Consider the following 27,803-nt stretch of genomic DNA (forward strand, 5'->3'; position numbering starts at 1 on the left):
TGTTACTCTTTGAAATCCATACATTGTCCTGGTTTGTTTGTTTTTTTGCAGGGAATCCCTTGTTTATTTATTTTTTTAAATATTTTTATTAAAGATTTTCTTGATTTACAGAGGTAATGCAATGTCTCTCTCATATTTTTCCATATAACATTTTTACAAATCGGTTGTTGTTGTTGAGACATTAGGGAGAGAAGGGGGAGAGAGGTGGGTGGGATGGGGAGATGGGTGGGGTAGGGTGACGATGTTTCTGTTTTACTTAATATGTGTAGTGTTTGGTGTCAGCGTTGTCTGTGCAGGTTCTCTGTTGTTCGCTTGTGCTCCTTTGGTGGTGAGAGAGGTTGGGGTTGGCGTGGGGGCGTGATTGTTCTTTTGTGGTTGGCTGTGGTGTTCTTTGGTCTCCTGTGTGAGTACATTGTCCTGTTGCATTTATTTCTCAGTACCCCAATTTCTTCAAAATAAATACATGCCTGCTCTTTAAAGCAATCTCATGAATCATTGCTTCTGTCACAATGTGCAAAAATAAAGCATTGATCTTTTATTAGAAACACTGATGTCTTATTGTCTCAGCTGAACTCCTGGAAGCACCACATGATAATTTCCAACCAAACTAAGTGATAGGTATTTGCGGCGCTGATTACCGTATATTTCCTCGCTTTTGGCAGGAAGGGGCTTACACCCCTAGTATCATTTCACTCATGCATTTGACTGCTTCAATAGCTTCCCCTGCTTACCGTATCAACAACTTTTAAAATCCATGTGCCTGTTGGATTCTCTCCCCAAGTGTGAACTGACATAAAATCCCAGTCTTTAAAGCCATTGGGTGACTTATCTCTTTGCCGTTCGGCTAGTAAGACTGTGGTGGTCCCTGTATTAGAGGAAAGGAATAAGAATCCCAGGATTAGGTCACACAAGGAAAACTTATGTGGCTTAGCAGACAGAGATAAATACAGTGTCAGCTCTGGAGACACAAAGCAACCTTGAGTTTCACATTCTGTACCACTTAGGTTCACTGAGGAATAAAGGAATAGCTTGTTGTCCCTCAAGAGCTATAGTAATATGTGGATTTGGGAATACAGAGTTCCTGTAGATCTTAATGCACTGCCAAAATGATTCAGCACATTGAACAAATAAAATCAATGACTGAATACATTGTATTCTTTCCTGGAAGTTTAGAAATTAGGCATTGAGATCAGTCACTTACAAAATCCACAACTTCTGACTGAGCAGCCCCCTGCACTGCTTGCCAAGCTGCTCATAAAGTGGGATGTGAGGAGTGACCTCAGCAGTGATGCAGAGATCCTTGGATCAGAAGACAAAAATAGGGATTCTCCAATGACTGTTTAGAAACAATTGTTTGCCCAAGGACTTCCATGGATCCCTACCATTATCTGCAGCTTTCCACATCATTGCAAAACTCATCAAAACAAGTTAAACATTAGCTCCCTGCATGTGTTGAAAGAGATACTTGGGCCACACTAGCAGCATCATCCCTGACATTGGAAGTCTTATCCTGCTCCACTACCAAAATCCACACATTGGACATGGACATCTGAGCAGCGGAAGCCAGATCTAAGCAGTATGCACAGAGGTTTCCACAGAAGCTGTAGTCTTGATCACCCAGGGTTCCAGCTCCTGTAAAATCCTATGCATGGAGAGTCAACATACACTGAATTCTATTGCTTAGATGTCCATGCGTAAGAGTAGGGCCAGGTAGATGCACAAACTCAAGGATGGGGATAGTAGCATGGCTCTGCTTCTCCTTCAATATATAGTTATTGTGCAAGATTGTAGGTTCTGCATATGTTGAATAGAACTAACAACATGTCCATTAATGTGTCAATGTACTGCACAGTCAAAAAGAAAAAAGAAACTGCCATGAGCAGGGTAAATGGCCTTTAAAGGCCTGAACGTCTCGGCTTTGGCTTAGTTTTTCAGTAATTGGTTCAGATTTTATGATTGGGGAATAAGATTCAGAATATAGTATTGGTGGGAGTACATGGGCTATGATCAGTGCCTTTGTCATTGATTTTAATGAACATAATAACATGCCTTATACTAAGTCATACCAATGGTCCATCTAGCTTAGTATACTAGTGGGTAGTCGCTCGAAATTGATTGACAGCAGGTTCAGAAACAGGTTTCCTCCAGTCCTCCTTAGGGATGCTAGGAATTGAAACTGGGGGTCTTCTGCATACAAACCATGTGCTCTGTCATTTTCTCTTCTCTAAATTTGCTTTCTGCACCACATTTGTTTTAGAGTAGTCCTGGTTGATGACAATTGGCATGCTCATTGCTCTCTGGAGTAAGCAACTTAGAGATTACAACCTAAAGGAGTAGATAAAGGAGGTGGTGTCCCTATTTTGCAAATTGACAGGTTTTGTGATCTCTCACACTGTTATCTTCTTTATGGATGAAGCACCAGAAAGCTCACTTTTAATTTTAATTGAAGGGGCCCTGAGGATTGGTCATGAGAAATAATAAGAATTTTTTTAAAAATGCCTAGAAGCTATAAAATGGAAGATATAAAATAGGAGAGCTCTGTTGTAGATGAGTTCTGTTGCTAAGACAACAATGGCTGGTTGCAGATAGATTAAACTCCACATGCCCTCAATAAGGGAGAGTTATATTTCAATTTTAACACTGCGGGACCTCTCTACTTTACATTATTGGCCTTAGCAGGGATTTACACACACAATCTAACTAAGGCGGAGCCAAGGAAGTACCCCCGCATCTTAGTGAAAGTGGTGACGGACCTTTTCAGAGACTTTTCTGCAACAAGAAGCAACATCTTTAGGTGCTACTCTTTGAGAATTCCCCAATGGGGATGATGCTACACCATGATGTTCAGCCTCATTCCCAGGGTACTCTGGGTTTTAAAAAAAGAGAATGTTGCCTCTATTGGCTTCCTCCACTTTTTCTTCACCCCTTTTGCTTAATCCCCTTAAATCACTGAAAAAGTGTTCCACATATACTTTCAGCAAGGTGATGCTACCAAGAGCCCAGGTACAACACCTCTGCCTTAGCCATTGTTTTTCCCTTGCCTAATTTGCCAGAGGGCACATGAATCATGGTCATTGTGACGTTAACATATGAGAGCACTGGAGGTGAAATAGTTAAACAGGTTACCCAATCAGAACCTTGGGAGGTGGAGTCAGAGGGACTATAAAACCAGCTCTGGGAGAGGCGAGAGGAGTTCGTTGGCGGGTTGTGTGGTTGGTTGGAGTGGGAGTGAATTGGGAGAGAGTCTGTGGGTAGGTTGAGTTAGTGTAGCAGAATAAGCTGAGTCAGGAACAGTTAGGAGCTAAGAAGACAAGTAAAAAGCGGAGAGGTGGTTTAGGGAGTGAGAGCAGGGAGAGGAAGTTATAGGTCTGGATAGGCACCCCATGATTGTAATTGACTGAGATCGTTTATGAAACCACACGCTTGTTAAACTACAATAAATAAACAAAAGTTTTATGTTACAATTTAACCCTGACTGGACTCAGTATTTTACCAGGTAGGGCCTGGTTGGTGGCAGCGAGAAATAAAGTGGTGGCACAAGGATCAACGGACGGTGAAATGTCCGGGGACCCTGTGTGATCGCCATAGCCATCTCCAAGAAAAAAAACCATGGAGTAAATGAATTTTCCAGGAAGTGAGAGCTGGAGGCAGGTACAAAGTATATAGACTGGGGAAGATATTTCGTTTCCTTTTTAATTTCCTTTGTGCTTTCATTTCTTTTTCCTTTGCATTATTTTGGGTTTTCTCCTTGAAACATGTGCCAAGAGCATTGTGGTGGCTGGCTCACCCCACCCCAAACCCATGAAAATCTGTGTATCAAATACCTGCTCAGTTCTGGCAGGTTAGTTATAAGATATGCATGTTGACATGCAGTTGTGCTTGCTAGTGGCAAACAATACTTTGCCATCCAAAAGCGCCTTCATTGATACACATTTTTAGTTTGACATTTCAGGGGTTTTTGGTGTGCTGATACTAGCATCCCACTTCCCAAAGGGATGCTTAATCCTTGCAGCTCCCAAAACATCACAAAACTGTAAAAAGAAAAGAGAAACTGGTTGCATCTAGGGTACAATTACTAGACATAGCTGAACTGGATAGTTTGTCTCCTGTACCTGATGGAGAAGTCAGGGTCACATGAAGATCACCTCTGCGGGAATATTCAATCGTTGCTTCAAATTGTACATGTTCCAGGGATTTAATGGCATTTTCTTGACCTTCACAAGCTGTTGTGGGAATTTCAATGGTAACTTCACCACTAGATCTTAATAACCTGGCAATGTTACAAGGAAATTATCCAGTTATTTCCCCCCCAATGTCAATTTATTCTCTTCATCTATTCAGTGAGGTTCTGTTGCCTTTTTACACTTGTGATATTAATAGTCTCATGGTAAGATATGGACATTTTGCTTCGTTTACTGTTCCTGTAAAGCTCATTTGAAATAAATTCTGGGTGAACGAGCAGGAACGTGTATAATGGTTTTTTCATCCCAGTATATGGGGGGGACGACCCCCTAGTATTTCACAGGTCCAGCAGCAGCACCTGAACTTACAACCTAAGCTAGGTTCAAGGATCGACTGGTCTTTGATGCTTGCTCTGTACCAGGCAGCTATGGGCTGAATTTCCCACAATGCCCAAGATTACAATGCTACATACACCTGTGAGAACCATGGGGAAGTTTTCAAAGCAGCTCATAGCTGCCTGCTATTGGAGTGGTGGTGGCACAGAGCAGATATCATTTCTGTCTTCTCTGACTGGCAGCAGCAATCCAGGGCCAATCCATTGCCCTGAAAGACTTTTGACTGGATTGAACCTGGAACCATTTACATGCAAAGCCAGATGCTCTGCTACCAACGAATAGTGGTCCCTTTCTAATTCTTCGCCTTCTTCTTGTTCTAATGCACATGAAAGGGAAGCAGTAGACCAGGAACACTGTGTTTTTTTTTTAACTTACGTGAGTTGCTGACTGGACCAGACCCTCTATGCTAGCTTTCCAGCAGGTGGATAATTGCTTCTTACAGGGAGGGAGCAGGATGAAGTGGCAGGGAGATAATCACAATGCAAAGGCACTGATAGAGTCAATTGGAAGCACCTGCCATTGTGTTTGCACAACCCTGACCACCCTGTTGCCTCTCTCCTCTCACCTCTCTCCTGGTAAGCAACAGTGACCCACCTTCTAGGCTTTTCAAGTGTCTTTAATGGGATAAAATATTTCCAGTAGACATAGGCTATTAACTAACAATGGAATTCTTACCTTGGTTCAAAGCTGCTGTCCTTAACAATGCACTCTTTCTTTTCGGGTACTTCTTTCCAGGTTTTAGGGTCAGCCAAATCTACCAGTGCTTTGGCATTGAGCAATCCAAATCCAAATCTGCTGTTCACCATCAGTCCAGCTCCATTCTTCTTCCATCCCGGATTGTTGGCCAACGGATCGAATTCAGATGTCCAGACTACCAAATGTTGCATATCTCTCCAGGTTAGATTAGGACTATCACAAACAAAATTCTAGTCAATTTCTAAATATCTCACCCAATGGTATTTGGCCACAATCCACTGGAATTTTCTTCCACACACTCAGCACATTCTTTCCAGTGGGTGGGGCTATGCTCATGAATTTTGGCACTCCTAGCAAAATATCCTAGGGCTTTCATCCTGTCCGCTGTTCTTCACATAGTTCCATCAATCAGCAGAACCCTACTAGGTTCCCCAGCCATGCTTTTGCAGGGACTTTTATAGAGAAAGAGATTGTGTTGTGTTGGCTGGAATAGTAGATTAGAAGATCAATGCTACTTGATTATATAACATTTGTTAAGTCAATTCACTATTGTGTCATAATACTATTCAGTTACAGAACAGTTCTAACCATGTCTACTCAGAAGTAAAGTCCTGTTTAATTCAGTGGGGTCTATTCACAGGTAAGTGGGGTTAGGATTGCAGACTACCTGTATGTCCCATTGATCTACGCTAAACATGATTAAGTCTGGAGACGAGCCTATATGTTAAACAGTGTGAGGAACAGTGAGATCTGATTAAAAACAATCCAGCTAACTTTAAAGACCTGAACTGCTGGAGGGCTTTTGCCATTATTTCTACAGTGATGATAACAAGAAAGAAAGAGATGGGTACTAAAAGGGAGTTTAAGAAGACTTACTTGGCCTCCAGTGCAAGAGCAAAGATCCCTGCAGCTAAAGGAGCAGAAGCAGATGTCCCAGTGTGCGTGGAAGTGCATTCATTATGAAGGTCAGCACTTATCTGAAGGAGATAAACATCATACATACAGAATTTTAGTTTACTATCTCTATGCACTAAAACACTCCTGTCTATGGGTGGGATCCAGAATGAGTTATGCTTAGAACAAATCCAATAATCATGTCTGATTGTTGAGCCTGGATCTAGTTCCCATTTTTTGTAACGAGTCCAACCTGAGGGCACATTTGCCTCTTTCTAATAAAATAACGTGCATGAGATTGGAAGACTCTTCTTTACTGCATACATTTTAATTCTAGTTTTGGTATCCAAAAAAACAAACAAAAAACTTGTACTGAAGGAAAATATGTCCAAGTCAAGCAACTTGCCTTATTCTGAGATCTCAAGGAGCATACAAGTTAGCTTTCCACGTTTACCAATGAATCATAAAGCACATTGCTATGTTGGGCTTAGGAATTTTTAAAGAGCTTTCTGGCTTTAAAACCACAGAGTTTGAGACTGAATGTTGCTCTTCCCCTCCAACAGAAGCAGAACATGGTCATTCAGAAAAGGAAGCAGATGATTTATTAGAAAATGAAGTTTCCCACGTAGATAAAGTACCTAACATGTCAGCAAGGAAAGGTACAATGTGTGGAAATGAAGAACTAATAACACGGCATATTCTTATTTGCACTTATGGGAAGCTTTATAAGTCAACCCCAAATTGGAAGTATTTCTGACCAATCACACTTCAGTTATTTTAACCCCCATCTCTGTTTCACAATCAGACCAGGGTGTCCCCCCCCCTTCCATGTTATAGGAGCAATATGATTGCTACTTCCATGTGGTTTTCTGATAAGGTTGCAGTCGGTTTGCATACTACCTCCTGTTTTAGATACATGACAAGAAGGGTGATCTGTTCACTGCAATATTAAATCTATCAGTTGGTCTATGAGCAGAAATGTTCCCTGCCATGAAAGGGACAGGAAACCCACAAATTTTCTACCCAAACACTGAAAGCAAATTCAACCCAATTCCCTGTCCAAGAAGTGATACAGAGGCAGTTTGGTCCTTCGGGGTGACAGATTTGAGAGAGCCTCCTTTCACCCATAAGTGACATTCTTTTTTTTCAGCAATCAACACCTTGAAGACGAAACTATGGATCACTTTTTGCTCTTAAGTGAAAGACTGTTTTGTCTCATCATTAGGGAAATGCAGTATCTTACATCCCACTACAGAAGGACTTGGCATATTAGAACATAAAACATGGATCAGGTGATTTCCTCCCCTCCCCTCAAAAAGGAAAGCTTGTTAAATCTGGTAAAAACAACCTACAATTTTCTGGTCAGTATAATCCCCACTGCTGTATGCTGTGGCCATTGTTGAAGAGCACTTCTCTGCATACCAGGGAGAATGGCCTTGCTGAGAAGCACTGCTGATGGAGATTGTGTAGATGCTATCTGTGTAGCCATCGCAGTCACAGTTGTCTCCTTGGCGGCCGCCATTCCCAGAAGCCCAGACAAAAATAGAACCTTTCCCCTTTCGCCCCTATTGGAAACAAAAGGAACAGCATGGTTATCACAAGGGTGGAAGCCTCGTTGCCGTAAAGGTAAAGGTAATGGGACCCCTGACCATCAGATCCAGTCGTGTCCGACTCTGGGGTTGCGGCGCTCATCTCGCTCTATAGGCCAAGGGAGCCGGCGTTTGTCCACAGACAGCTTCCAGGTCATGTGGCCAGCATGACAAAGCTGCTTCTGGCGAACCAGAGCAGCACACGGAAACGCCGTTTACCTTCCCTCTGGAGCGGTCCCTATTTATCTACTTGCACTTTGATGTGCTTTCGAACTGCTAGGTGGGCAGGAGCAGGGGCCGAGCAACGGGAGCTCACCCCGTGGCAGGGATTCGAACCGCCGACCTTCTGATCAGCAAGCCCTAGACTCTGTGGTTTAACCCACAGCGCCACCTCATTGTCGTACTTTCCCGCAAAAAAATCATTGTTGCAGCCATTTCGTAGGTTGAACTGAACACGTCAGCAATTAGTAAGCTATATAAATCGATTGAGAAAAGGTTATCCCCTTATTTTTTTATGGAATAATACAATATAACAATATATAACAATTTGTAATTGGTGCAAGAGTACAGCACTTCATTCACTGCATGGCTATAAGGTCATTCACTGAGTTGCTATGAGAACAGACTGAAGCAGGAAGGGTCAGTCATGGAAGGTTGAAAATGAATGCAGTTTCTATCTTGCAAATGAAAGGATAACTTGATTAGGGAAACCATCACATGTGGTCTAGTGTGATGCGGTGGATTGAAGACACAGGGGTTTTTAAAGGCCTGACCCCTTAAGGCTAAGGGGAATGAGACAGGAGGAATATGCGGTGAAAACTTCACATTGGGGGACAGAGTGGTTTTTAGTGATGGGGAGGTACAAGGGGTGGTTGGTTGAATAGCATGGCTGTGTGGCTGATGAATTAGAGGCTCCATACTAAAGAATGTGGTTTGCACATAGAAGGCTCCGGTTTCAGTTCCCGAAATCTCTAGTTAAAAAGATCAGATAGCAGGTGATGAGGAAGCTCTCTGCTTGAGACTCTGGAGAGTTGCAGCCATTCAGAGAAGACAATACTGAGTATATGAACATTTCTTTTTTTTTTTTTTAAAGAAACATTCAGAATTATCCTTAGATATGTAGAACAACAACTTCTAAAACTTTAGCAGTATCTAACCCCAATTTTTACAATAGGGGTGGTGGTAGCAATTGCATCTGAATTTCTCGTGATTTGCTCAGCTGAACAATATATAGTCAATATACACAGAAAAACAAAATGTAACCAACATAAATAATTGCTCTGAGGGAACACCACAGATTCCAGGTATATATATTTTAAACAACTCTTAAATAGATGCTAAGAATTCATTTCATTTCCATGAATTTTACGTATAATATTGCTGATTTATTACCCATGTGACTAGTGTATGATTCACACAAGTGCATTGGCATTTCAAGTGTTCTATGTTTGGCATGTACTTTCATGGCAGTGAAATAGCAAAATCTATAATCTGTGCCTTCCTGTTGTTTCAAAATCCATGACTCTCCATTAGTTAAAGTCAGGGACCAATCGCCCCCGTTGCCTTTTGAGTCTTGGATGATGAGTGAGAGGCAGCTATAAAAATGCAAACACTCAGAGCTAGAGCAGCATGAAAAAATATATTGGCTAGATCTTGTAGCAGCTTGCTGGTGACCTTTCAGCAGATAGTTTTCGTTGAGTCTTTTTTTTTTTAAAGGGATTATTGAACTTACACTCACTATAAAGAACAGTGTGGTCCACTATTAATCTGCTTGGGTGAATTTCCAAATGAATAGTTCACAGGCTAGGACAAAGAGTAGTAAGAAAGAAATTATTCCTGGTAATGTTTGTAAGGAATGCATTTGATTAACTGGAGTGGGGTTGGGCAACTTCAGGTCCAGGGGCAAATTTGGCCCTCCAGGCCTCTTTATCTGACCCATAGGATTCTCCCCCAAACACACACACCCCCAGTCCTGTTCCATGCTCTCCTCGACTGCCTTTGCTTGGCAAGAAGGTCATTGGACTGTGACAACGCCTCTTTGTTTGCCTGGATGAAAAAGTGTATGTCAAAAGTATCTGTCAAAAGTCAGAAACCTTTGATTTTTCCATGGGTGGGAAAGGGTTGTCACCAATGTTAGTGCTACTCAGAGTAGAGCCATTGAAATGAATGGGTTGACTCTACATATAACTTAGATGGATATAATTAAAAGCTCACAATCTGCTACACCACCCACTATTGCCTTTGGACCCATCCACCACTTGAATGGAGGTCCCAGAAGGCTGTCCATGAAGAAATGGGGCCCTCAGGCTGGAAAAGGCTCCCCATGCATGAGTCAGAGCAACAAGCATACATGTGACAAATAAAATGCAACATTATGTTGGGTCTCCAGCTACAAAGATGAATCCAAGAGCATCCCTAGACTATGTACCTGTTCTTTCAGGGGGAATTCAACCCTACCCAAAGCAGGCCATTGATCAATTATCCTGACTCAGGAGTCACCCACTCACAATGCCTCCATCTTGCCAGGATTCAGAATCAGTTTACTCACCCTCATATAGGCCTCAACAGAAGCCATGCAGTAATCCAGAGCTGGCGTGGCACAATTACTTAAGAAGGATAAGGCAGGGAGAAAAACGTCTCCTTATCAACTTTGTACACCCCCTTTTCACCTTCTAAACAAAAACAAAAACAAAAAACCCCACCAATTCAAAAGGGAGTAGCTCCAACCTCCTGGTCACTTTGGTTGCCTGTTTTGGAACCATTCCAAGTACTAAATACCCTTCTTGAGGTGAGAACTATGAAAAATATAAGTGAAGCACTAGAAAGGCTGCTGGTCTTCTAGACTTCCTTGCAGCCAAGTTGCTTTCTGTACATTTGCTGATGGATCACTTTCATAACTATGTCTATACAAGTTGTTGCTGCCAGCTAAAATGGGGCTCCCTGTTGTGTGATCTATGTGGGCCAACAGGCAAACTACAAAAATGGAGCAATATATTAAAAGCAAATACAATTAACTTCAAATGGATTTATACACAGGCCCTTATTCAAACTCAGCTGGAAGTCGCTGGAACTTAGTTTTGACATCTCTCAGGTGGGCACCATTGCCATTATAAGAAAACAAGGGAGGCTTTCATGGCGAGTTCCAGCACCTCTTTTTCTAGAAAAATAGCACTGTTCAAATCTAATCCCAGACAGCTGATTTATTGCAAGTGCTACTAGGACGTGGCTGAGTATTCCCATTGACATCGAAAGATGCATCCTATTTGTTCAACTGGGCCCAGATGGGCACCATTATGTGGATACAATGTGTCAAATCTATGGGGCTGAGGTCAGCTGGGGATGGGGCTGAGGCCTCCCAATCTTGAGGGGCCAGGCCCTGCCAGACCTCCCTACAACAGCGGAGGACCTTGCCAGGCCTCCCCACAATGGTGGAGGGGCCCATGGACCTACCCTCAGTGGCAAAGGGGCTCATTGGGACTCATGGCCTCCTCCCAATGCACATGATGTCACGTGTGTGTTATTGCACGTGCGATGTCACGTGCACATGATGAACCTCCCCCCATGTCATGTGGAACTCAGCACCTTTGGTACAATGCAAACAAATCTTCCTTCCTGGATCAGCAAACAGCGTTGTTACCTACAGAATCTACAGCATTTCCCTTTATTACATATACAGGGCAACAAGATAATGACCAATGCCCTCCAACAGCATACAAATTGATATTGTTAATTTGACTCAGCAACACACACACTCCAACACACACACAAACAAAACACCATGCCCTGGGCTCTCTGATCTCCCGGCGTTGGCATGGTAAACGTGTATTTCATAGGTAGGCATGAATAAAAAGATGCAAATAAAGGCCTGCATGATCTTTAGCTAGACTAAAGAGCTAACATGACAGAACCCCCCCCCCCAACGTGCATTCTCACCATCTTAATTATAATTGGATTGAGTTACTCCACGGGCTTACAAAATAATGCATAAAATCTTGGTATGTAAAGAGAGACAAATGCAATATTCATGAAGCAGAAAGTTTCCATCAATATTTTATAGCACCTCTTTGCACACACAAGACCCCCATTAGTATTGGAAGCAAAACAGGCAGTCAAGGAAATGAGCTGAAAGACAATGTGGGCTGCTGCTATCTAGATCTTGAGCCCTAGAGTCTAAAAGCATAGCCCCCGAGTGCCCTGATTTTCCAGGGACACCCTGGCTTCTGATTTGATCCTGGAATGTCCCTATTTTCCTCACCATTGCTGCCACCGCTTGGGGAGGAAGATGAGCTGGTGCTTGACCTGAGTGGCAGCGGCTGCGGTGACTGCAGCAGCTGCTGTGATGGAGCACCCTGTTGCCTCTCTGTGGCTTCCCCATGGCCACTGCCGCTGGCCTCCTCCCTTGGACAACTGATAGCTGCTGCTGGAGAGCAAGCCAGGATGAGGCTGCTACCACTAAGGTCCAGCTCCACATGCCGTGGCGGCTCTGAGGGGCAAGCAGAGGACAGGGCTGCCCTGGGCGGGAAGAAAGAAGGAGTGGAGCAAAGTGCAAGGAGTCTTGATTTTTTTAAAAAAATGTTTTGTGTGTCTAATCTTGTGCCTCTCTAAAATTTATTTATTGGTGTGTGTTTTTCTTTTTGTAAATCTACCAAAGAAAACGATAAAATAGAATCGGGATTAAGGGGTTTTCTCAAGATGGGGGAGGGCCTTGTGTTGTGTTCCATTGGTTTAGTGGTGGTGACACTCACCCTTCTTCAGATAGGAAATTCTGGGGGGGGGGGAGGGAGGGAATGGACAAAAAATTAGGGAGTTGAGGTGGATCAGTTGGGGGAGAGAGTGAGAAATGTCCCTATTTTCATCTGAGGAAAGTTGAGGGGTATGTAAAAGCATTCAGCCACTCTTGTTCAACTTCTCTCTGGAATAGTTCCAGTTTTTCTAAAACAGCATCTCTAAAACAACAGAACTAGGGAACAAGTCACATAAATACTGCTCCTTGGAACGAAGCAAGTTCCCAGGCCCTATACCCTGGCATCTATGAACTGCTTAAAAATACTGCCACTTTCTTGGTTAAGAGGCCTCACCTTTTTGATGCCGTATTCAAAAGCCTTCTGTGCCAGCCGGCCAGGTCCCTCAACAGTTTTCCCATCATCATTTGGGCCCCAGCTGGCACTATAAATATCCACATGATCTGGGCTGAAACCGATTGAACTTGCTTCTATGGCGTCTGTGACTATTCCGTCCAGCATTCTTATGCCTTAATGTGAGAAAGCAGAGAGACAGACAGAGACCAACTAGTGGTTATTTCATGCTTTCTCAACATTAGTATTATGAAACATTTCTTGTCGCTATAGAATAGAAATATATTATTATCCAATATAATCTGGCAGGGCTTAAAAATACAATTGACACGGGCTAATGGGAGTTGTGGTCCGAAACTTCCAGAGGGCACCAGGTTGGGGAAGACTGATCCAGGACTTTATTTGACGCAGGGGATTCAATTCCATACTCTCCAACATTTCTTCGTTGAAAATAGGGACACCCTATTCCTACCATTTTCATCAGCAGCCTCACATTCTGATGACTGGGCCGGCTCTGACTTGAGATGCAGTTGCTTCATTTAGGATGTTATAAAGGTGTGAAGCAGGTTGACAAAGCCAGATTGGAATGAAGCATGATTGATAGCTTGCAAGGCAGGAGAGGAGAAGGCTGTTAACTCAGAAAAAATTCAAATGTGACAGCAGCCATCACAGTTGTCTGCTCCACTTACAGCTGTCCCATTTTCATATATATATATATATATATATATATATATCGGTATATGTAAAAAGAGCAATGTTTCTGCCCCCTTTAGTACTGCTTCAGAATCCTCTGTTAATTGAGATTTCTAAAATTCGGTCGGGTGGGTAAAAAGGGGCTGTACAACATTAGCATACAATTCAAGTATAAGACAAACAAATGACCTGGACACCACCAAGATAATTGGGAAATTTGATTGATGACACCGTGAGAAAAGCTGTGTAGAAAAAATAAATAAATCTTTTACCTTGCATGCTACATTACTCTTGAACTACATGCCTGTCATTCTCAGATTTAAAAAGCAAAACATAAACGAGCCCCTGTCTATTTCCATATTACTCTTTCACTCAGACATGAACAAATGACACTTAGGAGTTTTGGAAAACATACCTAGATTTGTTTTTTGTTTTGTTTTTGCATTTTTATATTTATATAACATTACTGGACTGACCACTATTTTTTTCTTTTTTTGTATCTTTTAAACATCCACAACGGTTTTTTTTAAAATAGTATTTTCACCAATTTTCCCATTAGTAAGCCACTTTCAGAAGCATTTTCCATTAGAAAACCTATTATTTTCCATTAGAGGGGGGGGAATGAGATCTTTTTCTTTCACGTTGCGCCTGGTACTGGGAGTCCTAACTGTGACCTTTCCTCTTTGGCGTAGGAGACGAGTTCTTGGCTGTGCAGAGAAGCATTTACATGGCCCCTTCAACATTTGTGAAAGTGCATTCTATAGCCCCACGACTGAATTTTAGCCTGTTTTACAGGAATTAGCAGCCTAATTCTTGCACAGGTGCACAGGCAGGAAAAAACCATGAGGGTTAAGTGAATATATTATTTTCTGTTAAAATAAAATAGAGCAATGGCCCTGGGGAGAGGTTATAAGCCTTCTATAGCATGCAACTTTTGTAGCAATACTTTCCAGCCCTTCTGCATGGCATATAACAGAAATGGAAGACTTCCTCTAATAATGCATTCTCGCCAATGCAAGTTTCTCCATTTACTATTCCTTTGCTCAGACCTCAAGCACACCAGGGGCAGGAAACACTATTAAAATTGAATTGCTATGCTGGATTCTTACCCCCAACTTTGGAATTGTACGCAACTCCTACTCCACATTTCAGGTTGTTGGCTTGCATGGTGATCTCTCCTGCACACCGTGTTCCATGTCTGCAACAAAACCCACAAGTCCATACCGACCATTTACAACTATTACTATGAATGATTATTCATTTGAATGTACCAGATTCAAATGGAGCCCACAGGGATCAGATCGCAGCATACTGCCATTGCCATTCATTTGAATGATAAGCCAGTTTTAATGAATTAATTCCAGGGGCAAACCTAGTTTCTCAAGTGCAAAAATGGAAATACTATAAAGCAATGCCTGCCTTGTTTCCAGTACACAAGATACCAAGGTATCTAGGAGAAAGAAAACAGAATTTATATGTATGACTTGTCCTTGTTGCCATTCACAGGGTAAATGGTAACATGTTTTCTATGATGTGTTCTATATGATTGCTCACCTTCCGTAGATGAAAAGCTGCCTTATTTAGTAGTACAGCTTTGTATGCAGTTGAGCTGTTGAACGCTGCCAGTCTGAATTCCATTTACATATTAATAAAGAGCTGATGTTATGCAGAAATGGTAGATTTTAGAGATAATGTCATTTGAATTGGAGGATAATGGTCTCCCATTGCCGATAACTGCTACAGAGAAGCCGAGTGATGGATTTTCAAAAGGCTTGAAACATTAATCCGTTGAAAACCTTCTATTCCGGTGATATTATTTCTGTTATAAGTGCATCCATATAGTAAATGAAATATCATTTTTTTGCCTGATAGATGCTGGTGAACCATTGTGTAAGTTCCTTATTGTGTCACTACAAACTGGCATTCTCATTGGCTTGGAACAACTACTTGAGCTGGACTCCATGTTTGAAATGAGCCAATTCTCCTTGCCCTGGACTTCTCAAACCATCATTAAAGGCCAAGCCTGCCGAAAAACCATATTGTACTATTTGACTGGCTAGAACAGAGGTGGGGAACCTGTGGCCCTCCACTGGGTGATGTTAGACTACATTTCTCATCAGCCCCAGATAGCAGGGCCAATAGCCAGGGATTGTGGGTATTGTAGTCCAGCAACAAACAAAAACTATAACTCCCCCTCCCCCCAGAGAGTTTAAAGGCTATAGATTGTTTAATTAGCCAAAGGCCTGGGATAAATGGAATGGTTTTGCCTGGCGCCTAAAGATATGTAATGAAGGTGCCAGGTGAACCTTCCTGGGGAGAGCATTCCACAAGTGGGGAGCCATCACAGAAAAGGCCCATTCTCGAGTTGCCACCTTCCAGACCTCTCACGGAGGAGGCATATGAAGAAGGGCCTTGGATGATTATTGCAGTTTCCGGTTTGGTTCATATGGAGAAAAAGGGAGAACAAGGGGTGTAGCCACCCACTTTTGGATCTGCTCATACTCACTTTTGGCTCAGTCCCTGCTGACAGCCATCATGCAGTCCTCAACAGGAAAATGGTTTCCCACCCCTGCGCTAGCTCATTTAAATAGCACCGTACATATTATGAAAGGGGTCAAAGTTCACCAAGGGTCAACTATCAAGATTTGTTTTGCAGAGATTATCGGCAGCATATATTAAAGAGAGAAACACCAGGACGTTACTCACTTGTTTTCATTTGTTGGGTCATATCTAGGAAATGGATCATGATCATTGTCATTGAAATCATAACTTGCCTCAGGATCCTAAATTGAAAAATGAAACAAAGGAAGAGGGTGGATAAAGAACACTTCTGAAATTGCTGAGGCAGCGGAGATAAATTAATTCTTTTTGAAACCCTGCTTCTTCTTTTTTTGCAATTGCAGCAGCATGATAATATATAGGGCTTTTTTTCAGCTGGAACTTTCCAGAACTCAGTTATGGCACCTCTCAGGTGGGTGCCATTGCCATTCTAAGAGAACAAGGGAGGTGTTCGTGGTGAGTTCCAGCACCTCTTTTTCTAGAAAAATAGCACTGATAATATATTTTAGTGAATACTCCTGTTAGTTTTTTCTAACAGTTTTTTTATATTTACACACACACACACACATGAGCTCGCAAGAGACATTTCAACTATTGTTCATTATTAATTTGTTTAACTTTATTTGTCATCTTTGTAATCTCCTAGCCTTTATTGAAGGATTCCATTTTTATCCTCACAATACCTACGTGAGGCGGTTCAGGCAGACAAAAAGAGATTTGAAGGTCACCCAGTGAGCCTCATTGCTGAGCAGGGAGATAAAACTCATTTTCTACATCCAAGCCCCAAGAGTTGAGCCACTCCATTGGTAAATAATAACTGATTGATTGCTGAAGTATAAAACTCACATAGTTAATATAAATGTCGGTGTGGTTCCACTCCAAGCCATCATCAAGCACTGTTACGACAACACCTTTCCCAGTAATCCCTTTTTGCCACACGGGAATAACATGGAGATCCAATTTTGGCAGAGACGGAGTCATTCTTGTGTCTTGCTAGGAAAAATAAAAGATAATACATTTATATATCCATGTAGTTTGCTTCAGCGTTTCAGATAACAGTCTCTCTCTCTCTCTCTCTCTCTCTCTCTCTCTCTCTCTCTCTCCCCCCCCCCCAGTCCTTCCTGGAGAAGGTGGGGATTGAACCTGGGAATTTCTGTTTGCAAAGCATGTGCTCTCCTGCTCTCCAGTCAGATCAGCAGGGCTTAATTTTGGATTATGCCCAATAATTCTTGTAATGTACTTCCTGATGTTAAGCAAAAACAAGTCATATCATACTTAATGGGATTTGGTTCCCAGTACTGTAAGTGTGCTGTAAATTGTAGCCTGGTACCCTGATCTTCTTTCCTCATAAGTAAAGTCTGTTGGGTCGGAAGTATGCTCACTTGTGGGATGGGATTTCCCATTCTCTGTGTCACAGTAGCAAACACAGAGTGTGAGGTATGGCACAATGGGCTGCTGATGGAGGGAAGAGTTGGCAGAAATTGCGCCCCCCAATGCGTGAGTGGAAGTGCCTTCCTGCTCGCTTAGTTTGCTTCTGATTGCAACTTCAATGCATTTTATTCCAACAATTGCAGTCGAGAGATTATTCCAAACCACCAGTCTGTTCTTCGATAGCTGTTGAATTTTCCATTTTCAGAACCTGAATGTGTGTGTGTGGGGGGGGGGGATAGTTGGTAGCCAGTGGCCAGTGCTATAAGCAATAAGAAACTTATTGGAGAAAAGAGAAAGCCATCTCAAAAGGTGAAAACATTTTGCAAAAGTTCTTGTGCACTATGCTCTTAATTTTATAATTGGAAGCTGAGATCTAAGGAGTAGAAAATTGCTTGTCAAGAGTTGAATACCTTGCATGTCTCATACAGTGCAATCCTATGGATTGTTACTCAAAAGTAAGTCCCACTCGGTTCAGTGCAATGGCACTTGCTCCCTACGAAGGGTGTTTAGGATTGCAGCCTAAATGGTTGCACTGCAGCTCATAGTGGACTTTTGACTTTTCTTAAGTCATGTAGACTCTACATATACTGTAAATGCAAGCTCTTACCAGATACCATTGCTGGTTCCACATGGGGTCATTGAAAAGATTTTCCGCTGAGTCCCGCAATACTGAACGCTTACTTCGCTTCTTTTCATACTGTTGTTCTGCCCAAGACACCTGGAATATATTTGCCAATAGTATCATCTTTAAAGAACCTGGAGATTATTATTATTATTATTATTATTATTATTAGTGCACCAAAGTATTTTTATTGCATTTCTATCCCACCCCTATTCTGAGAATCTCAGAGGCGCATTTTAGACTCACAACATTTCTGCCTTTTTTAATTGTAGAGAAATCAGTGTGGATATATTTAAGGTAAAAGGAAGAACTTCCCTTAAAAACAACAAGCACACTGATCTCCACAGCCTCTCCAGCTTCCCACACTTTAATTAAAATCCAGGGGTGGTGCCCATGGGACTTTTCCAGACCAGGAAGTGCAAACCACTGGGGAGGCTGCTGAGAACTGGAGAAATATTTAATGGAAAGAAAAGCACCCAGATCACCCTTGGCCACCTTGCAATGATAACACAAGGTCACCCTCACAGCTACTGAAATTCTAAAGCACTCCAAAAGTGAAGTAGAAAAACAGAATCCTCTTTCACAGGGGAAGAAAGCTTTTTCAGAGGAACAGGCACACAGGTTTTTGGCACATCAGTAACAGAAAATTATCTCTCTCCCTTTTTTAAGCAACAAGACTCACTCATATGTATATATATATAAACTTTACCCATGAGCTACAGTTTAACATTTAGTTGTGTGAACTAGAAAACAATTATAGCAGGGAATGTGGGAGATATACTCTCTTGTTATATACCAGTATCAAAGTTGTTTATTCACAGTCCATATGCTCTTCCACCTGGCCCCGTAACTACATCTCATTGCAAAGCTCCACATTAAGAAAACTGTTACTATTAGATCATATCTAATAATAGAATAAGAGCATTAATGACAGAGGACTACACCCTATTTAATTTAGCATGTGTGTCTATGGAAGCATTAAGAGCATCCTATTTACTGGAAGATAGTTTTAATTATTATTATTTTTTAGGTTGCTGGGTTGTTGTTGTTTAGTCTTGGCATATGGTGATTTATTACTTTAGGAAATTGTATTAAATGATTCTAACTTCAACAGACTGTATTTTCTTTCTAAAAGGTAATTCTACCAACTGAACTATCCCAGCAAAGGGTATTTGCATTAAATCGCAGGACAGGCATGCTCTATTTCATGTTATAATATATCTTTGCAGATTAGGCATAACCCTGTTTGCAAAAGGTTGTAGCAAGAGCCAGGAAGCTGGCCTTCTTTAGCAGCTGCTGCTAGTGCAAATGTAATTAATATTGCACTGCACACATGTCAGAGTTGACCTCTTAATATTGAAAACAAATTCTGCAACCAAGCCTTTGCATATACAAAGCCACATTCTGGTAAGTGCTCAGTTTCGACAGATAGTAGTTTGAGGGGCAGAGGGCGGGTTACTTAACTGACACCCATTCCCATTATGCAAAGTGGATCTCCCTGCTGATTATTTCATGTGTAGCACCAAATTTCACATGGAAAACATTGATGCCACTGAACTTTGCAATGATACAGTTTGGAAGAAGAAGAAGAAGAAGAAGAAGAAGAGGAGGAGGAGGAGGAGTTTGGATTTGATATCCCGCTTTATCACTACCCGAAGGAGTCTCAAAGTGGCTAACATTCTCCTTTCCCTTCCTCTCCCACAACAAACACTCTGTGAGATGAGTGGGGCTGAGAGACTTCAGAGAAATGTGACTAGCCCAAGGTCACCCAGCAGCTGCATGTGGAGGAGTGGAGACACGAACCCGGTTCACCAGATTATGAGTCTACCGCTCGTAACCACTACACCACACTGGCACACTGCAAGGCAAATCTGTCATGCTTGTAAAGCACACTAGAATATACTGAACTGAACCATAGTTCTTTGGCGGCTCAGGTTACAATCCAAGCTGAAAAAGAACTTCTCTTCCTACCTATATATCTGGCTGTGGCTGCAGTGATGGCAGCAAGGGAAGTCTTACTCCCTTTCGTTTCCTTTCACCTTCGTACTTGAAATGCTAGTACAGGGATGTCACAAAACCTGCATTTCCCAGCATTCCTAGGGCCTTCCATTTGCCATAGCAGTATTTCAAGAACCAAAAAGGAAGGAGTGGGTAGGAGAGAAAGTGGGGAGAGAGGAGGCAGAGATCTCACTCCATCTCTGCCACTGACTCAGCAAACAGAAACATCAGACACTGCTGCATTAGTCAGGCAAGTAGGTTTGTGTCTCACAATGCAAGGAGGGGATTCAGACCCCGTTGTGCTGCTGGTGATGTAATCGGGAGCACAGTTGGGCTCAAAGTGGGCACAGGATAGAGTCCAGAATATACAAAGCTTCCCCCGCCCCAACATGACAGAACTCAGTTGGCTGAATCCAGTTCTGAATTGAACTGGGAAGGGGGAAAGAGTTGCTGAGAATGCCCAGAGGATGTGCCCAAAGCAATCACTCTTCTCAGGTAACTCTGGGAATTGAAGTTATATGAGTGGAATAGAGGTCTCCTAACAACTCTCAGGACACATAACAAACTACAGTTCCCAGGGTTCTTTGGGAGAAACCATGACTGTTTAAAGTGGTATCATGGTAAACTTGGGGCCTAAGATTCAACTGCCAGTCCAGTCAGCTTCTGTACCTTAAACTGAGGTTGGGGCGCAATTTGCCACCGACAGAGCAAACTCTGACACCTGTGAAACTACCCATGTAACTTTGAGCCAGACAGTGTTTCTCAGCCTAACCTACCTCAAAAGATTGTTGTAGGGATAAAAATGGTTGAAGAGAACCATGGGCAATCCCTTAATCTCCTTGAGGAAAAGGGAGATATGAATTTAATAAATAAATTAAAGGCCAGAGGAGACTGCAATCCTATCTATGTTTGCTCAGATGTAAGCCCATCTGGGTTCATGGGGGCTTATTCCCTTGTAAGTGTATTCAGTATTGCAGTCTATGGGAAACTGCAAATGCAATACTTACGCGTTGATCATCCAAGAGTCTTTTTGTGATGTGAGTAGCACTCCTTCGCAACCTTCTAGGATGGCTCTTATGTCTAAATAGATAATGATTTTCAAGTGATCCAATCTGCAATACACAGGATGATTTCTGAGATATTTTCCCACAGGGAGCAAACAGTCAATAGCAACGGATAATTGGAATTTCCCAGAAATGCTTCGAATATAAGAACATTCAATTTTGCTGGATAAAATATTTATTCAAAAGCAGAAGTGCGAAGACTGTGGGAACAGAACTGTGTCTCCACCAATATTTTCCAAGCAATTAAACACGTGAATAATTGTCAACATACACTGTTTTTAATCTAATAGTAATGTGTCTTGAATAGAGCAATGTGTTGAAAATATGCACAGGGGACAGGATTTTTCTTAGAATTAAAAGGAACAAATAGGTTTCAACTCTATTACCCATCTATGTGTACAGACGATTAACTGTTATGTGCTTTTTGTTTAGAGCATAGGACTTCTCCATCCTTATCCTCAACCAAAACAAAGGCTGAGGACATGTAAATGCATTTGCCTACCTTTATTTGACCAGGCTTTTCCTCATCAGACCCTGTTTGAATCCTTTCAGTTCCATATAGATAGATAGATGATAGATAGGTAGATAGGTAGGTAGATGATAGATAGATGATAGATAGATGATAGCTAGCTAGCTAGCTAGCTAGCTAGATAGATAGATAGATAGATAGATAGATATGATAGATGATTAGATAGATAGATAGATAGATGATAGATAGATAGATAGATAGAAATGGAACTGAAAGGATTCAAACACAAAGAATTCCCAGATGTCAAAAAAGTTAATTTATGTATGCTACAACTACGGCCCATGTTTTGCTAGCCCAAAAATGGAAAACGAACGAGGTCTCAACCAATGAAGAATAGTAACTTCAACTGATGGAATACGCGCAGCTTGCAGATTTAACATACAGAATAAGAGAACAAGAAGAACATACGTTTAAAGAAGACTGGAAAATGTTTACTGAATATATGGTAGCATTAAGATAAATTCAGCAGTGTAAATAAGTTTTGATGGATGTAACAATGGATTACTGAATGGTTTAGTTCGTGCAAAATATGCAGGGGTGTGTGGTATGCAAAATGAACCACGGAAAGAGAAGAAGGGAAGTCATTGATTTAAGGTTGTCTAAATGAATATTTTGAAATGTAAATTAGAAAAAAATATTATATAAATAATAATAATAAAAAACACATAAAACAGGATGCAGGCCTCTCTAGCCCAGCATCCTGTTCCCACCGTGGCTCCTAGGAAACCTACAAGCAGGACCTGAGTAAAAGAGCACCCTCCCCTTCTGTGGTTTGCAGCAGCTGGCACTCACAAGCATTGCTGACTCCAACTGTGGAGGCAGAGCACAGCCACCTCATGATGTATTCCACTCTGTCTTCCTCGCTTTTCTCTTATCCAATGGCCTTGCTATGGATTTCATTAGACAGCACTTCTTGGATTCCCCACAGCTCATTTCATCATTTCCCATTCTTTCTCCGTAACATTGATTTCCCCCCCGTATATTGTCCTCTTGCTCATCTTTGCGATATTAGAGCAAATGATATACGGAATCACTGTCGGCCTGAACGCAACATGTTCAGGGCCCTCCACTTCTCATTACCAAGTGATCATCGCCGAAATGATAATTGGTAGAAATGTCTACGGTAGTTTTGTTTGCATTGCTATGCTGAAATAGCCTGCTTCTGCAATGCCACACAGTGCAGTGATCTGCGCAGCAGCCGTACAAATTTTGGCTTGCTCAGAATCCTCATTTTTCCTACTTTGTGTTCTGGCAGTCGGGACTCATGTTACATGGTATGCAGAGTGGGGGAAAGATTTTTGAGTGGACATTTACTTGGAGCTTATACAAATATGGACTTTTAGCAGTCAGGACAAGGAGTGGGTTTTATTTTCAGCATGGATGGAGATCTAATTCCCTTCACTAAGGTGGCACTAGAAACTAGAAACATAACTCCTATTTGTTGGGTTGTAATGGCCTGGCATGCATGTTTCTGTTTTAAAATTCCTGGCACGTTGGCTGCAACAGTAGCAGGTCATAGACTCCAGCCATTTAATTGCAATTATGAGCAAATGTTAGGAATCATGTGGAAATCTTGATGGAGGAGAGGTAATCACTGCATGCCTAGATACTACCCAGCTAGTGGCATAATACAGGAAGTGTTAAAACAGAGATAAGAGCTTGAGTGATTCCGCCTTCTGTTAAGCACTAAATGAGACTGGCTTCAGTCCTGCTCAGCAACAATTCTTACCAGGTTTTTAATTGGGACAGGAAATGTGAGCTCCTAGCTAGAGCTACAACTGTTGCCTGATTCAGGCAGTATGAACACAGGTTGGTTGCCACTGAAATCACTTCTGGGGCTCCAGGTAGCCACAGTAATGTTCTACTCAGCTCCCATATATAAGACTGCCAGCGGTTAGTAAATAACCATGCTAGGGCCACTGCCCAAACATTATAGGTGTTGCGGCTGTGTTGTGGAGCTCCTACCATGTGGAAGTGGTTTACTGCTGATGGCAGCCACCACCACATTCACAGCACTAGGACCTGGGCCATATAACATCTCATCCCTGTTAGCTTCATCTCAAAGCAACATTACCGCCTCCCATTTAATGCAGCAGCAATCTAAGTAAGTACTACACATCTTCATTAGAGTGCTTGCAAATGTCCTCCATTACTTGAATTCCAAATGCATTACAAACAGCAACTCCCATGTATTATCTATGTTTAGATCTTTGGGAAATTTAGCAAGGTGGAAGTATTTAAAATAAACAAATCAAAATTTATAAAACGAGAGGTGCCAAAGTGGTTCTTGACAGGCTTGGAGCAACACCCTCCGAGCTAGAAAGCCTTCCTTCCAAATCCAGATATATACATGGCAAAAGAAAGGCAGACTTTTCTTTATTATTACTTGACAAGCTCCAGGGATGAGCTATGGCTTTAGAATCAGTGTCTCTTGCTGACTCAAATTAAGTTCTGACAGGAGGGGAGTATTGAAGTGCCTATGAATCAGTTGATCTTGTATATAGGAAACCTGGTCATGAGATGTGCATATCTACAAAAATTCACAGTGGCTTATTCTCAGGTAGAGAGAACCCTCTGCAAAACAAGGGGAGTATTTAACTCTGCCACGCTCCCTATCAGTTGCAATCTCTTTGCAACAGCTCACTGCCCTAGACTGTGGCGAAGTAGCTGACTCAGTTGGGGTACAAAAGCTCATCGCATGGTCTCTGGACCTGGGGCAAAACTAGGCTTTATTTCACCCAGATCAAAGACACAGTTTGGCACCCCCCCCCCCACACACACTTGCGTACACACACACACAAACACACACATACACATACACACACACACACACACACACACACAGCGGCTGGGAGCCTCAATGGCACTCCTCTGGAGGTTTCACCAGGGGCAAAAAAAAAAAAACCTGGCTAGCCCCCACCCCACCCCCAACTACAGCACTGCCTGGGCTACATTGCCCCTTCATTGCTCATCTCTACATTACGCTGTATTCCTGGGTGCCTCTGTTCTGCTTCATTGGGTGGTCTGAGTCCTTGCCAATGCAATATTGTCAACACCCACTGCTGTGTAACAGGCTGGGGTAGGCTTGTGTCGCTGGAACAAGGACACAGGATACAGCAGTGAATCAGATCCTATGCACTTCTATTTGCCAGCACAGCAGTTTGTCAGCACTACCTTTATGGGGGCGCTGGGAGTTAAATTTGCTTCCAACGGTGGCAATGGAGCTTGTTTCAAGCATAAGAGGTAAGTGAGGATAATAAAAGAGAAAGCAGATGTTAGACTTTGATCTCCACCCTCTCCATGCTCTGCATCACTGGACTAACTAGCACACAGACATATTAGGCTGTTTCTTTAGAAACCAGATCAGAGGGGTTTGGTTTCTGCACTACTGGAGTCAACTGCTGGGGTACAGGATACAGGTAGGAAACTCTACAATTAGATAACGGGGCAAGGTTGCTATTACGTAAATGAAGTTACTCATCCCTGACAACAGTGACGTCATGGCATGACAAACGTGGGGAGGAGGTGGGCTGGAGGGAAGGAAAGGGAGAGGAAATTGTGGAAAACACCTGGCGCTATTAACTTTTTTAGGATACAGTGTAGGATTGCTCTTGCTCAATCCACATGGCACCTTCGCCAAACCACGGAGGCACAAAAATCTCCCTAAGTGCAGAGGGTTTGGGGGAGAGAAACGGCAAGTGGTTTCATTGCTCTGGGCTGGTAGAACTTTATCAAAGGAGGAGGGAGGGAGGAAAGATAGAGCTCATTCTTTGTTTGAAAGCTCGGTCCACGGAATGACGGCTTCCTTCTGCATAAACCCAGATGTCTGTGGTGACTCAGAAGCATGGGGGAAGTACTCTGCACATGCATTCTCCTTCTGCATACTGCTTCACCCATCCCCGGGGAATTAGCAGTTCTCTCGATTGTTACTTCGTATAATCCCGGCAACTGAAACCGATCCTGAGGTTGGAACCCCAGCTAAAGGCATTCCACCTCCAGCAACGGCACTGTAGGGGTTAATGCAAAACAAGGAAGGTCTCCTTGCGGGGGCTTCCGAGGAGGAAGCATCCCTCGGTTCCCCCGAGTTGTAATTCCCAGCACCTGCTGCCGATTCAACTCCGTTTGGTGTTGTCCCCAAGAAAGCCACCTCTCGCACAACTCAAGAGAGTATGCTATCCCTAAAGTCATTTCCTCAACTCTGTTTAAATTGATGATGATGATGATGATGATGATTATTCGGTGGTGTGCTTAGAAGAAAAGCAAAGAATCCTGTGGCAGGAGAGAAAGCTTGAGAACTCTGAGGACTTTCCCCGGAGGCTGTGTTTGCCATATGGACGGAGAACTCGCCATCCTGAGCTAGGAAACCCACCTACCACTCCATAATAATAATAATATGAGAAGTCCTTGCTTAAGAGAGTCAGTGTCTAGAAAGGAGCACGTGACGTGTGTAGCTCTGTCTCAGCAACAGAGCCATTAGCGCACAGCCGCTATCTCGAGCTGCTTAGTCAATGGCATCGCTTGTCAATTACGCGCGCCGCCCGGTTCCCATTCGGGAAAGCGGGAGAAACAAACTTGCCTGCTTTGCGCAATGGGGTGGAGTGGGGAGGGAAGCGGGGAGCCTTACCTGCCCCAGAAGTTCATACTCCAGCTCGTCGGCGATGGCCTGGGCTGCCGCCGGACCTCCCGGGATCTCGGCTGCCCACTCGTTGACGAACTGCCTCTCCGCCTGGGCCAGCAGGACGGCTGCGCTCCAGGCAGCGAGCAAAGCCACGGCCGCGCTGCGCCCTGCCCAGCCTCGCCTCTCCATGGCAGCCGGCGAGGAAGAAGGAGGACGGTGCGCTTTGGAGAGAACGAGGAGAATCGATCAAGGAATCGAGTCAGGCAGCTGGAGAAGTCAGGATTCGTGGTTCAAAAAAAGGAGGAAGAGTGGAAAACTCCTTCCCCTCTCTGGTTGCTATGCGATCAGGAGAAAGGCTGGTTGGGGGGTGGGGTGGAGAAGGAGCTGGCTGTTCTCAAGAAAGTGCCTGGCTGCGATCACAGGTCGCCCGTTTCTGCCTGGCTCATGCTTGAGCAGGACTCCAACCCGCCACAGCCAGAATGGAAATGAGGGCTTGACACGTCAAAACGACGAAAGCGATCCCTGACGTCAGATCTCCCGGGCTCGGATCGAGATGGTTGTTCCCAAGGGAGAGGAGGAGCTGGAGGCGTTTGCTAATATAGGGGGTGGACTGCAGGATATTCTTCTTCTTCTTCTTATTATTATTATTATTACACACACACGCAAAAGGAAGGGGAAATTCTCCAGCGTCTGTACCAGGAGCTGTCCATGGTGCGAAGGCTCCGGCAATCCGTCTCACTGTCCGTCTCTTTCGCCTCTCTGAATGCTTTGACAACCCACCGCCGGCTTCCCTACAGATAAGCAAAGCTCTCTCTGTAACATGAAGGTTGCCCGCAAACGGATGGGCACTTCGATCAACATATTGTTCCTGTTGCCTTCCTGATGCGGTGCCTTCGGTCACTGTCTTTCTGAAGCTCTGTGGTTCACGCTGCCAAAAGAATCGATAAAGATCTTGGGGGGTAGGTGGGAGAGAGGTTTTAGCTGATGGGCTGCTTGCTTGTAAACAGATTTCAAAGAGGTGGCCCTAAGTAACGTGTGTGTGTGTGTGTGTGTGTGTGTGTGTGAGTGTGCAGTTGGGGATCATTTCCCTATCTAAAGTTGGGAGGAGGGGTCTGCCCTGTCAACCTAAGAACAGTTATTGTGACCCCACATGCAGGTCTTTTGGGACAACTTCACAGCTCCTGTTGGAAAGATAATTTATTAGGGTTTCATGCCTTGCCAATGCCAAAGCCTAGAGGCAATGTACAAAATGCACAAAATCACAAGCCCAGCATTTCGAAACCACAAGATTTGTCAGGGGTGTTGGTTTCCAGTTCTATACAGGGTGAAAGGAGTTCTCCACAAAGTGAGAATGGAGGTTACATCCAGGCACAATGCATGCAATGAGAAGAAGGAAGAGAATGTGGTAAAACAAACATGGATCTGTCCACATATGCAGATACTCCACCACTGCTACCC

At 43.1% G+C, this 27,803-nt stretch overlaps 1 protein-coding gene across 2 annotated transcripts in view; it reads right to left on the reverse strand.

Annotated features, from left to right (window-relative positions):
- PCSK1 (proprotein convertase subtilisin/kexin type 1) overlaps positions 1-26,882 on the reverse strand; it is a 28,968-nt gene extending 2,086 nt beyond the window's left edge. Inside the window, exons 1-12 of one of the 2 annotated variants that reach the window (XM_033164528.1) lie at positions 26,352-26,882; positions 21,142-21,246; positions 18,122-18,232; positions 16,930-17,076; positions 16,231-16,307; positions 14,634-14,722; positions 12,835-13,007; positions 7,520-7,732; positions 6,150-6,250; positions 5,253-5,486; positions 4,113-4,270; positions 732-865 (exon numbers count right to left, since the gene is read on the reverse strand). In XM_033164528.1, the coding sequence (XP_033020419.1) occupies positions 732-865; positions 4,113-4,270; positions 5,253-5,486; positions 6,150-6,250; positions 7,520-7,732; positions 12,835-13,007; positions 14,634-14,722; positions 16,231-16,307; positions 16,930-17,076; positions 18,122-18,232; positions 21,142-21,246; positions 26,352-26,534 (1,725 nt within the window). In that variant the 5' untranslated portion in view covers positions 26,535-26,882. The remainder of the gene's footprint in view (positions 1-731; positions 866-4,112; positions 4,271-5,252; positions 5,487-6,149; positions 6,251-7,519; positions 7,733-12,834; positions 13,008-14,633; positions 14,723-16,230; positions 16,308-16,929; positions 17,077-18,121; positions 18,233-21,141; positions 21,247-26,351) is intronic. The other variant, XM_033164529.1, reaches the window with a different exon arrangement.
- Between the last annotated feature and the right edge of the window lie 921 nt (positions 26,883-27,803).

Source organism: Lacerta agilis, chromosome 11, assembly GCF_009819535.1.
Source record: "Lacerta agilis isolate rLacAgi1 chromosome 11, rLacAgi1.pri, whole genome shotgun sequence".
Lineage (NCBI taxonomy): Eukaryota > Metazoa > Chordata > Lepidosauria > Squamata > Lacertidae > Lacerta > Lacerta agilis.